Genomic DNA, 14,495 nt, shown 5'->3' with positions numbered 1-14,495 from the left:
GTGTTGAAGAGTGGAATCTGATCTTAAAGGCTTTTCGCCCTAGAAGAAACTCTTTTCGACCGTGGCTGAGAGACAAGTAATTTGAAATGTGCAGAGAACCCAAAGAAAGATAAAGCCATTGTTTGCACCAAGAAAGTAAGAACCATGCATCATTGGGACAATGAGGATATTGAGCAAAGGCACTCAAGCGGGAAATGTATACATTAAAATCAGTTTAGTGAACTTTTTTTTAAGTAAAAGAAAGAGTGGTGTATGAAGGCTGAAAATACTAAGTCACCAGATGAAGGAGAGGGAGAAAGAAGTGTCAGGCTGAGGGGATAGTGTGTGAAGAAGCTTTGAATTGGGAAGGAAATAAAACCAAACCAACACAGCAGCTCCTGGGTGGAGTGGGACAGCAGTCTCTATCGGGAATTCGGTCAGGGCTACCCTGCACCCGCAACTAAGCCCCAGAAAGCAGAGGTCAGGACTATCATGGGATTTCGCTGTTTCCTATGTCCTTAAGTATTTAACTGCCCTGGGTATGACATAAGCCACCTGCCTTGTCGACGAGGCTCTCCAGATCAGTCTTGCAGATGTCATTGACCTTGGTGAGTTGTTCATCCACAGACGGGAGCTGAACGTTTATGAAACAGAGTCAGAAAAGGTAATTATCCCCAAGTTAACCTTCACAAAAAGGGACATCATCTTATATCCAGATCCCAGGGTGCCAACGTGGAAGGACCTGACTTCACTTTCTTTTGAAAACAGAACACGGTCTGAGGAAATCACATTCTGTACAGAGTGGCATCTGTGAGCCCCGATTTTATTATTATTATTATTTTTAAATAGGGTTACTCTGTGTGACAGTACCAGCTGTCCTGGAACTCGCACTGTAGACCAGGCTGGCCTCGAACTCGCAGAGATCTGCCTGCCTCTACCTCCAGAGGGCTGGGATTAAAAGCGTGCGCCACCACCGCCCGGCCCATGAGCACTGATTTTTAGAGTTTGTGGGTCTGCTGTAGTCAGCTAATGAGGTACAGATAAAGTATGTGTTGATTGCACAATTGCTAGCACAGAACGAACACTGTTGAACGAAGTTATAAATAAACCTGTAAAAATCACTCTTAAAAGTAAAACAGGGGCTTAGGCTACAGTCTAAATGAGGTGAAATACCCATGCCAGGTTCTGGATTGGATCCTCAACCAAACTCACCAAACTAACTACCTAAGTAAATAAATAATATTAAAATTAAGTAAAGTATCTGGTGGTTACATTGGTTAGAAGTCTGGAACCAATTTTCCAAGTCTGGAATTATACATAAATTCCAAGTAAGATAGATCTTGGCACCTGGGACCATGCCCTAGGGCTCTCAACAGGACACAAGGACACATCAAGGACACAACACTGCTTCTGAAGCAGGCACTTGGTGAATGTGAGACTCCAGTCTTTTGAGAAGGAAACCTCAGCTCAGGGACTATCCAGATTAGATTGACCTACAGCAAGTCTCTGGGGTGTTGTCTTGATAAGCAAATGATGTGGGACAGCCCAGCCCACTGTGGGAGGCACCATTCCCTATGCAGGTGGTCCTGGGTTGTATAAAAAAAGCTAGGTAAGTACAAGCCATTGAGAAAGCCAACAATTAACATTTCTCCATGGTTTCTGCTTCATATTCCTGCTTTAATTCCTGTCCCTAAAGGGTAGACAGTGATCTGGAAGTGTTAGTCAAAGAAACATGCTTCTCCCCTAAGTTGCTCTTGGTCAAAGTGTTGTATCACAACAGCACAGAAGAAACCAGAACACATGGAGATGTCCAAGGGTATGGGAGGAGTGGCATGTATATACAGCTTTCCCAAAAATGCAAAGAAAAAAACCACATTAAAAAGCAACAATGCCAGGTGTGGTGGTATATGCCTGTATTCCTGCATGCCTGTAGACATGTATTCCCAGCCCTAGGGAGGGGAAGGTGGGAGGGTGAAGTCTGAGGTCTGCTTGAATTGCTTGTGTGAGAATATTGTGAGACCCTGTCTCACAAAGGCAAACAGCAACAACAAAGCAGACAATATCACCCTCTCAAAACATATATTTCAAGTTGCTAACACAGAACTAACTTCTAAAAGTCCATTTGATGACTCACAAAGTAATTCAGTAGATATACACACAATGATAGTACATGTGAAGTCTTGAAAAAAAATGACTCATAAAAAATGAAAGTGGAAAAAGTATGTTAAAATATTGTTTTATATAGAATGTGAATGGTAATAGAACTAAATCAATGTATTAAGTATAATTAATATAAATATAAATTTTTCATCTCAAATGAGGGTGGAAATTTGGGGAAATAATGGAATTGTCTATTCCAGCATATATGACTAATATGCCTAGCTTTTTGGCATTTTTAATAGTTTATTTTACTTATGTGTATCATATATCTATATGGAGGTATGTACACATATGAGTGCAGTGCCTGTGGAGGCCAGAAGAGGGCGTTGTAGCCTCTGGATCTGGAGTCACAGGCAGCTGTGAGCTATCTGATGAGTGTCTGGAACTGAGCTCAAGTCCTCTGCAAGAGCAGCAAGGCTCTTACCTGCTGAGCCATCTCCCCACATCTCCGTGTACCTAGTTTTTAAAAAACATTTAAAGAAGAGCATGTAGTCTGTTTTTCTTTTGCAATCTGAATTTACCTTGCTAAATCATCAAACGGCATAGACTTTCTCAAACATCACGCATATTTTTTAAAACTTCCATTGCATCCATTCCAGCATAGTGATTAGATGCCCCCCAAAAGACTCCCCGAGCATTGGAGGTTACTGTTTTCCATTCCAAGCCCCTGTGCACCGGATAGGTGGTCCTTGTCTTAGCCCTACTGGACTTCCGCTAGTTCTCCTGGCTGCGGCAAGCTCATGCCCGCTCACCTGGCTCTCATCGAGGTTGCTCGCCAGATTGCTTAGCTCTGATCTGATGTTGTCACAGATATCTTTGGCCGGCTCTGAAGCACAGTCCTTGCTGTTCTTGAGTGAATCCTCTATGTCTTTTTTCACATCAGTCAGGTTGGCGCTGAGCTGTTTGCTCCCGTCACTTATGTTCTTGAGGCTGTCGTTCATGCTCTTCAGGGCATCCCTGGTCTGCCTGATGGCTGTAGGATCACAGCCAGAATCAGAGTGGGCCACAGAAGTGCCTCAAAAAAGCGGGAGGTGAGCTCAGACAGCTGCGAAGGGCAGTGGGGCAGGACACAGGAAAGACTCCTTGCCAGCCCCTTCACCCAGCTCAGCTCTCCTCCACGGTTCTTCTTAATTAAGCAGTTGAGCATAAACCCAGGACACCTCGAGTGCCACTACCTGGTCAGCAAAGCAGACTGATCCACATAAGAATCAGTTTTACCCTTATATGGGCTATGACTATTAGGAGAGCCAGCATTTACCAGTCAGAAATAAGAACAAAGTACTCCTTGGCCCCCACAAACTCATGACCATATCATAATGCAAAATGCTTCCCCCAAGCAGCACCGTTCACTAACTAGCGACCAGGTTTTCAGATGCCCGAAATGAGAGGGAACGTTTGTCATCCATGTGATTTTTTTCACATACTCCTCCACCCCCATCCCTGCTCTCTCGATGCTCTTGGAGAAAGCCCTGCCCATATCCAGTCCATTGGCCACGTCCAGTCTACTTCCTTTTCTCTCTGTTCTGGACTCTTCCAGCTGCCTCTGGATATCTTCTCTCTCCTACCCACAAGAAAAACCTCCCCCCAACAATGGAGTGGCCATCTTGGCAGTTTCTTTACTGTGCTCTATGGGGTACAGAGACTCCGTAAAAACTGTTTATCACCAGAAAAGCAAGACGCGCGTAGGAGCAAAGAGAGCAGAACACAGAGGAAAATGAGAGACCACACACGCTGGTTTCTGCGCCTGAGTTTTGTCTCGCTGGTCTATCCTTTGATTTCAGCTATTTTAGTTCATGGAACAATAAAAAAGAGGGAAAGACGAGCGAGAAAACAGCTGCTGGCCCAGGAAACACATGCTTAGTCATCGTCTAGGGACATTCTGGGCTATGGGTACTGCTCTCTTAGGGCCCAGGAAACACATGCTTAGCCATCGTCTAGAGACATTCTGGGCTATGGGTACTGCTCTCTTAGGGCCCAGGAAACACATGCTTAGTCATCGTCTAGAGACGTTCTGGGCTATGGGTACTGCTCTCTTAGGGCCCAGGAAACACATGCTTAGTCATCGTCTAGAGACATTCTGGGCTATGAGTACTGCTCTCTTAGGGCCCAGCAAGAACCCGGTAGCTATAAACTTTCTAAATTCCAAAGCATATTATGCCTCTAATATATGTGCAGAGCTGTGACTCAGGGTCATTCGACGATCCCAGGCTGGACGCCTCTGAAGAAAGCGGAAAAGACCTTTCTGATTCTTAGTCTCATCTCAACTCTTCCTTAATTCTTAATTTCAGTCAACTACATTTCACCAGCCCAAAGCTCTTCTCGTGGACTGGCCTGCAGCCCACATGTAACGTGCTCAGGCAATTGTTACGTTTCTTCTCTCTCCAAAGTTGTTGTGTTACAGACCCCCAGACCCTGGCACAACTGCCACCGTGATGGAAGTCCCCATTCGGACCTTGGAACCCAGCAGGTAGGCTACCAAAGTAAAAACAAAGACCCAATCCATCAAAGTCCAGAAACGTCCCCACACTAACCTTGCCTTTGGGCTTCTGTAGTTCTGCTTCTGACTAACTGTTCTTGCTAAACTGAGGTGTCAACCCGGGATGTGACTTTTGTACTTAGTATGCTCACTCTGAGGCAGGCTTGGGACTGCACTCGGGTGCTGGACACTCAGGGTAGTCAGTGGACAGCTAATAAAGACTTGTGTTGGCTTGAACCCATGTCCAAGTGGTCTTCCCTACAGGGCCTCACAACACATGAAAATAATAAACCGCTGGAACGGCTTGCTGAGCACAGTCTAAGGCACATCTCTGGCCACAGTGGAATCTTAACCCACTGACTTGTTCAAGCTGGCTTTAACGAGAGCTTTAATAATATCTGAATTACAGAGAAAAATAAGACCCACTTGGTCCCTTATCTAGAAAGCACTACATAACTCAAGCACTAAATATAGGGAGCTGGCAAATGGCTTTGTGGGGGAGGACCTGGACCGCCTAGCCTGAACCTGAATTTGATTTCCTGGAATGTATGTAGGAAAAGAAGAGGACCAACTCCCGCAGATTGTCCTCTGACTTCCACACGGGTTCCACACAGATCCAGTGTGCTCACACAACACAACAAACAAATGTAAATCTAAAAAAATATTTAAAATAAAATTTAAAAACACTAAAAACTGTTCAGACTGTGGGACACGTGGACTGTGTGCATCATGCAGTGACCAACTACACTGGCTTGTGGTTTTCCTTTTGTGCAGCCTTCAGCACCTTCAGATTGTGGGGTTGGAGGGAATCTTGGATGACGGTGTAAACGTACTGACACAGGGGTCTGGGGTGAGGGATGCCTAGAATCCACCTACAGCCACTCCCCCATAGACAAAGATTGCCAGGTCTTCCTGAAGGCCTTATTATTTGGCCTTCCTGTGAATGGTACATCAACACCCTACTTCCAAACTCTCCCCGGTGTTCTCAGCGCCATCTACCAAAGCTGGCTGGGTATGTGGGCTTTTGCTAGATAAGGTCTGAAAGCCAAGTCCATCCCTTCCCAGCCCGCTGATGGCTATAGACTGGATTAGTATGTGGAATTCTTAGCCCACGAAATGATCATATAAGGACCCAGAGAGTGTTAATTACGATTAAGGGGGGTGGGGACTAGAGAAATGGCTCAAGGGTTAAGAGCATTTGCTGCTGTTGCAGAAATCCTGGGTTTGTTCCCCAGCACCTACATGGAGGATTACACAAGGCAGGATGCAGGGGATCTTATGTTCTCTTCTGGACTCCCCACGTATCAAGCACACATATGGTGCACAAACATGCAAGCAGGCAAAAACACTCATACAGATAAAAGAATTTTGAATAAAAAGATCTTCAGGGTAGGGTACAGGTTGGAAACAGCTGATATCTTTTCTATTAGAGAAAGAGCAGCTGGCACAGTAGCTCTGGATAAAGGTGCTTGCCACACAAGCCTGACAAAGTCAGGTCCCTCTCTCGGACTCTCTTAAAGGTAAAAGGAGAGAACAACCCCACAAGTTGCCTTCTGATGGCCAAGAATGTGCCGAGTGTGTAGCATGCACCTGCACTCATGCACATACATTCACATACATAATAAACAAATAAATGAATAAATAACTAAATAAATAAATTTTTAAAGAAAAGGAAGGGAAGCTAGAGATGGACGTTTGCCACAAGAAGTAGCATTGGAATGAGACCAGGAGAGGTAAGCAAAGAAGAGTGGGAGAGGGGGAAGTGGGGGGGAGGGAGGGAGGGAGGGAGGGAGGGAGGGAAGAAAGAAAGAGGGGGGGTGGAGGTTGACTTGTCTTTTAGGGGTACATAACCTGGAAAGGAAATGGTTGGTGACGGGCAGAACTGATATCTGATGATTTCAAAGGCCTTTAATTCATTAATTCACCCCTTTAATTTATTCATTCACTCTGATTTTTTGTTTGGGGTCTTACATAACTCCCTAAGTAGCTCAGGCTGGCCTTGAAGTCACAGTTCTCTTGCCCTTTCTATTGCCAGGATTACAAATGTGCTACCATAACCAACAGATATTTTCTTCGAAACTCCAGATAATAGGTGAGATCATATAAGCTCTGTAGGCCTGGTCTCCTCAACACACAAAACTTTGCTACCTCAGCACAAAACCAACCATGGGCCATACAGAAACACGTGAACATAACTTTGGATCACTATTACTTCAAGTGATATTTTCCAGTATCCTAGGCTTTTAAAAGCACAAACTCGTCAAAACAACACCCATACTGGGACAGTCTGTGTCTTTGCCAGGCCTGTTTGCATGGCCAGACTATAATTCTTGTCTCTAACCACCCTTGAAGGAATCCAAGCCAATGTGAGTGTCCGTGGGAAGCCAGGAATCTAGGATGCTATCCTCCGTCACCTGTGCCACCACCATGCGTACCTGTCACCATGGCCTTAATCTCATCGAGAACGGGGATTACTTTGGGTTTTACTCGGTCCTTTATTCTGCCTCCCAGCAAGGAATCGACACCTGGATTCAAAGGAAAGAGGTTGATGAGGGCAAGCTGGCTTCTCCTTCAGCTCTCATGCCTTCTGCTCATGCCCCACAAGTTGACGCCTGGAAAATGTCTTCCCTCTTCCCGTCCTCACGTCCCATCCTCCACTTCAGACCATTCACTGTGGGCCCTAATGTGAGGAGATGCCATTGCCTGCTTCAAAATCCTCAAACTTGTAGCTCCCCCTGGAAAATTAGTCTCATGGACCCTTATCCTTTGTGTGAAGGGACACGGCGTCTGTGATCTTGAGTTGTGTTACATAGCGACTATCTCTAACTCATCTGCACTGGGGTTTCTCTACTGCAGTACCACTGACATTTGGGACCAGATACAGCTTTTGGAGGGTGGACTGTCCTGTGCCTTGTAGGGTGATGAGCAGCATCATTGGCCTTGGACACTACCCCTCCCCAATCTTGCCAACCATACATTCCTCCGAAATGTCACCTTTTGTTAAGAACAACTTAACTAAGCTGCGTATGAACTCTAGTGAGACGTGGTCTGTTAAGGAACAGGGCCAAGTTGTTTCTACAGCCCATTTAACAGGGCACTTAGTAGGGCCACACACGCTCTTCTGCATGAAGAATGACCACAGGAGAATAAAGGCTTTACCATAAGCGAGGTAAAATTTTAAAACAGAAGCCCAAATCCCTCGGATTATGAAACTGAACTTGAATGTTGGGTGCCTTTTTTTTAAAAAAAAGATTTATCTATTAATCTATGTGGATGAATGTTTTGCCTGCATGTATGTCTATGCACCATGTAAATGCCTGGTGTCCATGGAGGTAAGCAGAAGGCCTTGGATGTCTCAGAACTGGAGTTATGGATGGTGGTGAGCCTTCACGTGGGAGCTGGGAACGGAACCCAGGTCCTCTGCAAGGGCACCAAGTTCTAGTAACCACTATGCTATCTCTCCAGCCCCTAAAACTGGGTTTTAATCATCCAGTGACAAGTGACAAACACCCAGTAGCTCTTGAGCTTCTTCTGCCTTCCTCCTACCTTCAACAGGTTCCCATTTTGCTCTGTGCTATAGGAGATAGGTAAGGCATCTTCTGAACCACAACAAACAAAATTGCAAACCAACTTTCAGCGCTACTTACCATCCAGATCTGAGAATGCCTTGTTCTTGGTGTTGGTGTACTGAGCCAGTATATAGTCAATTTGCTGGAAAAGAAAATTTCATGACACCTGCTCTTTGAGGTGCAAAATCATAATACAAAGACAGTAGGGCTTTAATATATATATAAAATTAACCCCCTCGGAGCACTTTGAAATAGCTAGAAGGTGACAGACACTTGTCTTTTCCAGTACTCTGGTCCTCACACGCCCCAGCTTTACTGGCCAAACACCGACTTTTATCCATCGTGTTTGTTACAATAAACTGACTGGCTGTGGTCACCGTTTATGTGTCATGGTTCTGTGGACTGCCTAGGTGGGCCATGATGGGAACTGTGAGGGTGCGCACAAGTGGGTCCCCCTCTCTCCTGCCTCTTAGTGAGCAGCCTGGGTATATTCACCAGGTCCCCTCAGGATCACCAGCAGCAGGAGCCTAATAGACACCTGATGCACAGCTCCTAGGAGCTGAAGTTCCCAACCAGCTCAAGATCGTGTCCACTGTGTCCTCCTGGCCATAAGCAGGTCACAGGGACAGCCTAGACTCAAGGGGACAGATGTTCTCCAGAACACAATGAGTAAGAACTGACAGCCATCTGAAGTTTGACACACGAGTCCACCGTATTGATCACTCTCCAGTTGTTTTCTAAAGGAGTATTCATCTTATTATTTATGGTGGCTCAGAGGGCCTGCTTCTAGCCCTCTCAGCAAGGCCAGGTTAACATTCTTCCAGAGTTGCCAACCTCCCCAATAAGCGTGCAGCAGTATTAAATTTTCATTTCTTTAGCTGCTAGAGGTAAAACACCTTGCTCTCCTTGGGGACTGTTATATTCCATTTTAGTTGCCTATTCAGTTAGCTGTATAATTTCTATTTGTTAGAGGTCTTCATATACGTTCAATCAGGTAAATGTCCCCAAGGTCAGGAATTTACCATCTTTAGAAGATGATGAAAGCCACCCCAATTGTCACAATTCACCATTATTACTTTTGGCATTTGGGGAGTGGAAAGAGGGCTACCTGTGGAATCTTCAGGATGGTACATGAAAGCCATTATGAGCTTTTGTTTACAAGGTGTGGGAAAAGTCATTTTACCTGTGCTACACTGTAGAGTCAGACAGAGTTAACTTCTCTACTCTCTGCCCTCCCAAAGGCCTCCCCATGTGGTTCTGTTTTGCTTCCAGCTGTGTGATACACTTCATTGAGCAGGATTTTGAGGAAAGAATCAACCTGAAGGCCACATCTGGTTCTGGGGGACCCAAGAGCACCACACACTTAAGTCAGTTCCTGCTCAGATACTTTTCAAATCACACGCCCAGGAAAAGGACAGAAAGAAGTCCTTCTCGTCATGGCCCTTCAGTTATTCTGTTTGACTTTGTCCAAAATGATCTGTGTGAATGTGTGTGTGTGTGTGTGTGTGTCTGAGAGAGAGAAAAAGAGATTTTTCCCAAAGGAGACTGACTCATCTACACAGACATCAAACAGGTGTGCATAAAGCTAAAAATTCCATCATTAATAGCAATTATGCAATGATAACGGGTTAACTACATCAAAAAAATAAAGGATAACAACAAACAACAAACAAAAAACAAAACCAAATACCCACAGTGAGACTCTTAAAATTATGAGATACTTTTATATGTACTGTGATTTTGTTATGCCCAAATAAAATAATTGAAGCAAAATAAGCCAAGTAAATCCTGAGGCTATGGAAACTATGCTTCAATGCTTTTGAGAGCTGTTCTCTGGCTGTGTTTCTTCATCCTCAGCATTAAAGGGCAACACCCTTCTATGTGGATTCACTGGCTTCTTAAAAGGTTTGGCTGAGCTTCCAAACATGCACAGAGATTCAGAGTGGCCGACACCAAGCACCATGGAACATGTAGGTTGTAGGTTTTTACCTTTGGGGTTTCATTCAGGAATGTTTGCAAGTCTCTGAAATTGCTCTCTGTCAGATTCTCGGTCCTTTTGATCGTGGTCCTTACCTGGTGGTTGGCCACAAAACCATACATGATGCCAAGGCTGCAGGGAAAGGGAAGAATAAAGAGCGTTGGCCAAGATCCACTGTCATTGGCACCGCAGGGGCCACAGAAAGGCCACCTCTGTCCCGTGCCCCTGCAGCCTACCCCCTAAGACCACCATCAGCACACCACCAAAATGGGGACACAGAACAGGACTAAGACGTCTCTGAGGACAGACTCCATTCAGGGTGAAGTACTGCACTATGACTCTCATAAATGAACAACAAATTCTGGAGAAAAGTTGCAAGGTCGTGGCAGTACCAGGGGCACGTGTGTACACCCTGTGTGTATGCTGTCTTGTGCCCACACAAACATCCTCATGCACCAGAGAAGAGGGAACTAGTGATCAGGTAAGAGGGACTCAGGCTTTCTGGTGGTTTTTCAATTGACTGCTAGTTTCTATATCATCCAGATTGGAAAGAAATAAAGTATTTCAGCACTAAACCATGACGGGAAGGTCTGGCTTCATTTCCTGTTGCACTGACAGCATATGCCCTCGATGATTTCCTTCCACACAATACTAGACTGTGCCCAGGCGACAATCTTGAAACAAACCATGACATATACAGGCATTACACCCACTCACTGGTCATTTATATAAAGTATGAACTCAAACCAAATGATGGCACTAAAAAACACCATGGTTATTGTGGTAAAGACTGAGGACTCTTTCCATGGCTGGGTTTTCTTTGTGAAAATTCCTGATCTCAAAAGACTGAATTTAAACATAGTAAAAGTTCTTAGGTTTTGTTTTTTAGCCACCATCAACTCTTGACTTAAATTACACTAATTGGTTCATTTGTTGAGGCAGAGCCCCGAACATTAAAATTTTCAATTTTGGAGTAAATTCCAGGTTTGGTGGTGTACCACTGCAATCCAAAACTTAAATGAGAAAGGTGAGAGGACCGCAGAGTTCCAGGCTAACCTAAACTGTAGAGACCTCTCAAAATTAAAACAACCCCTGTCCCCAAACAGCACAGGAGCTAAAACCCAAAGTATTTTTTAGATATGACCACTAGAGGGCAGTAAGGAATTAATAAAAAGCTCAAAAGGTTTCCGGAAAAGACCCAAAAGACCAAAATTGTTAACTTTTTAACTATGAAGCCAAAGGTGGATAGGTTTTATACTTTTGCAAGTAACAGGCAAACTTTGGAAAAATAAGATGCAGTTGCTTCTCAGATTGTCAAGTAATTACTTCGGTTTTATGCACACATATACAGATTATACTGAAAAATATCATGCTGCAAACAAAACAAAACAAAACAAAAACAAAAACAAAATACACAGGCCCTTCAGGGCTCCCAAAGTGACCTTAACACGCCCATATGGCCCATAACTTTGAACAGTATTTATTCTGCCTAACGAGCTGCAGCAGAATGAGCGGGTGAGCAGGAACGTGTGACTTGGCCCTCGTTCCTCCTCAACCAGGTCTGAGAAGACCCCTTTCCTCCCTGAGCCTCAGCAACCATCACATAGCTCAGTCTGGATCTGAGGATATAAACCAGTTTGAATTCAGCCTCAACTGTATAAGCTCTGCTCAAACTGTAAAGGAGACGGTTGGCCAGGGGATGTCTGCAAATTCCCTGGGACTTGTTGGTTCATCAACTTGAGTTCTTTCTTAGGGCAATCTCCAAAAAAGAAGACAAAATGTTCTGTACCATTTAGACTGCAGTATGATCCACTACTGTCTGTCCCAAGCTTATGTTTGTATACGAAGCAGACGTTGTGTCTCAGTAATAATAATCACTGACTAGCGTGACACCCTCATCCTAAGTTAGGTCAAGTGACTCAATGATTTTAGAGTTATGTGCAGAAGCAAGACACACATGCACATGCAAACGAAACACCAAAACTGTGCCAGGGTCTTTATTTAACTAAACCAGGTTCAAACATCTCTGCTGTGACAAGTCAGGATCACCCTTAAAAAGACCTGATATCCACCCTGGGAGAATCTCAGTTTCTCTCCCCACAATCTCCGAATTATCTCAGAGTTCATTCTACTGGGTTGCAGACCCATTTGGTCACAGAAAAAGTCAAAGTGGACTCTGAAGTCCACCATTTCCTCTTGACCCTTGCCCTCCACACACCATGGAACAGTCCCCACAGGGATCTCTGATGGCCTGTGTTGCAATGCCAGCTGGAGTTCGTCTTTATTCTGACCTAAGTTCAGTCTCCTTGAGACAAGGCAGTGACTACCTCCCTGCCTACTTCATCTAATACAGTCTGTCTCCAGACAGGGGCTCTTAAAGGAAGTGGTTGGAGACTGAGCTTTTTGCTCTTTCAAACCTTGATCTGCCTAGATAGTAGCTATGCGAGCAGGGTGTGGAAGCAGAAGCTGTCCTTGTACTTTATTAGAGAAAGGCTTTGCTCACAAGATCATCAGCCAGATCAAGGAACTGCCACATAAGCTTTTGATCCAACACTGACTGCCCAGAATACAGCTCTAGAAAGTCCTGCTAGAAATGAGCAAAACCATGCTACCAATAACTTTAACAAAAATTAGTGCTAAAAGGGGTTCGAACTCAATGACTTTCCAGCAAATTTTCTGTGTAAATAGATATGTAGTATTGCAGGAACTTCCCAGCAACTACAAACACTGCAAACCTTAGTTCTTACATAAAACTTCGCAATGTGTAAATACTAGCAACTGATAAAAACTTTATTATATTGACTGATGTTGCAGTGATGATGAGCGTAAAGAAGCCGATTGGAGGGGCTGGAAAGATGGCTCAGAGATTAAGAGCACTGGCTGCTCTTCCAGAGGTCCTGAGTTCAATCAATTCCAGCAACCACACGGTGGCTCACAACCATCTGTAATGAGATAGGAGAGCCGGCCTGAGCTGGCCTTTTCCGAGAACGATCCATCTGTGACTGAGTCAGCAGCAGATCCATCTGTCAGTCACAGAAGTGAGAATGCAATCCTCCACAGACGATAGAACACATGGTCAGGTTCCGAGGCTCTCACTCCTAAGCTGTCTTATGGGAAAGCTCAGAGAAAGCATGACCTCACGTGCTTCCCCACACACCGGGGAGTCTGCCTCCTCAACGCACATGGCTTTCCCAAAATCAAAATGCTACGAGACTGGAAAAAAAAAAGTAAAGGAGTAACATGAAAAGCAGCGTTAATATTAAATGGATTGTACTAAATTGTAAGATTTAGAATCCATGAATGGGGCTGAGTCTGGTCAAAGGTAAGTGGACATGTTCAGGGCTAGGGGAAGGATTTATGTCCATCTAGGCATAGGTATTCAGTAATGGTATGCAGTTTCTGCTGGAGCAGAAGCCAAAGGCTTGTGAGGAAGGGAGGACTCGACCTGCACAGCCTCTGTCTGCCTCCAGCCTCCAGCAGGACCCCCTCCTGCCTGCAGCAGGACCTCCTCCAGCCTCCAGCAGGGCCTCCTCCAGCCTCCAGCAGGGCCTCCTCCAGCCTGCAGCAGAGCCTCCTCCAGCCTCCAGCAGAGCCTCCTCCTGCCTCCAGCAGGGCCCTCCTCCTGCCTCCAGCAGGGCCCTCCTCCTGACTCCAGCAGGGCCCTCCTCCTGACTCTAGCAGGGCCCTCCTCCAGCCTCCACAGCAGGCTCTCCTCCAGCCTCTAGCAGGGCCTTCCTTCTACCTCCTTTCTAATGTGGCTTCCAACTTCTGTCTCCTTCTACCCAATCCTTTGGTTTTGGTGACATAATTTCTTCCCACTGTCATTTGCTTTCCCTTTTACACATTTCTACTTCTAACTCTTAATCTTTTTGGCTGTTCTGATTATTTGCAAACAATATTAGCAAGTGCTCACTCATGATGAAAAGTGATAAGGGATTCAAAGAGAATATGTCAAAATACCTATAGTAAATTGAGAGGTTCGAGGCAAAGAAGTTTAAATTTCTGTCTGTGCTGTGGGATAACGCTCATGTATACTGTAAAGATTTGTCACTCATATTCATTTAATAAAGTGCTTGGCCAATAGCCAGGCAGGAAGTACAGGCAAGGCAACCAGACTAGGAGAATTCTGAAAAGAGGAAGGTAGTCACAGTTAGCAGCCAGAGGCAGAGAAAGCAAGATGAGAATGCTTCAATGATAAAAGTACCAAGCCACGTGGCTAAACATAGATAAGAAATATGGGTTAAGTTGTAAGAACTAATTAATAAGAAGCCTGAGCTAATAGGTACACAATGTTACAATTAATATAGATTAATATAGTTTTTGTGAGTTTCTT

General features: G+C 44.8%; 1 protein-coding gene across 2 annotated transcripts in view; it reads right to left on the bottom strand.

Moving 5' to 3' along the window:
• Prom1 (prominin 1) overlaps window positions 1-14,495 on the bottom strand; it is a 103,280-nt gene that overhangs the window by 34,240 nt on the left and 54,545 nt on the right. For both annotated transcript variants that reach the window (XR_012907287.1, XM_075943667.1), the window contains exons 5-9: window positions 10,174-10,294; window positions 8,263-8,326; window positions 7,051-7,140; window positions 2,892-3,112; window positions 539-613 (exon numbers count right to left, since the gene is read on the bottom strand). Coding sequence is in view for 1 of the 2 variants with exons in the window: in XM_075943667.1 (XP_075799782.1) it covers window positions 539-613; window positions 2,892-3,112; window positions 7,051-7,140; window positions 8,263-8,326; window positions 10,174-10,294 (571 nt within the window). In the remaining variant the exon portion in view is untranslated. The remainder of the gene's footprint in view (window positions 1-538; window positions 614-2,891; window positions 3,113-7,050; window positions 7,141-8,262; window positions 8,327-10,173; window positions 10,295-14,495) is intronic.

This window comes from Microtus pennsylvanicus, chromosome 12, assembly GCF_037038515.1.
Source record: "Microtus pennsylvanicus isolate mMicPen1 chromosome 12, mMicPen1.hap1, whole genome shotgun sequence".
Classification (NCBI taxonomy): Eukaryota; Metazoa; Chordata; class Mammalia; order Rodentia; family Cricetidae; genus Microtus; species Microtus pennsylvanicus.
The sequence above is the reverse complement of the archived record's forward strand: the minus strand, read 5'-3'. Positions and strand labels throughout refer to the sequence as shown.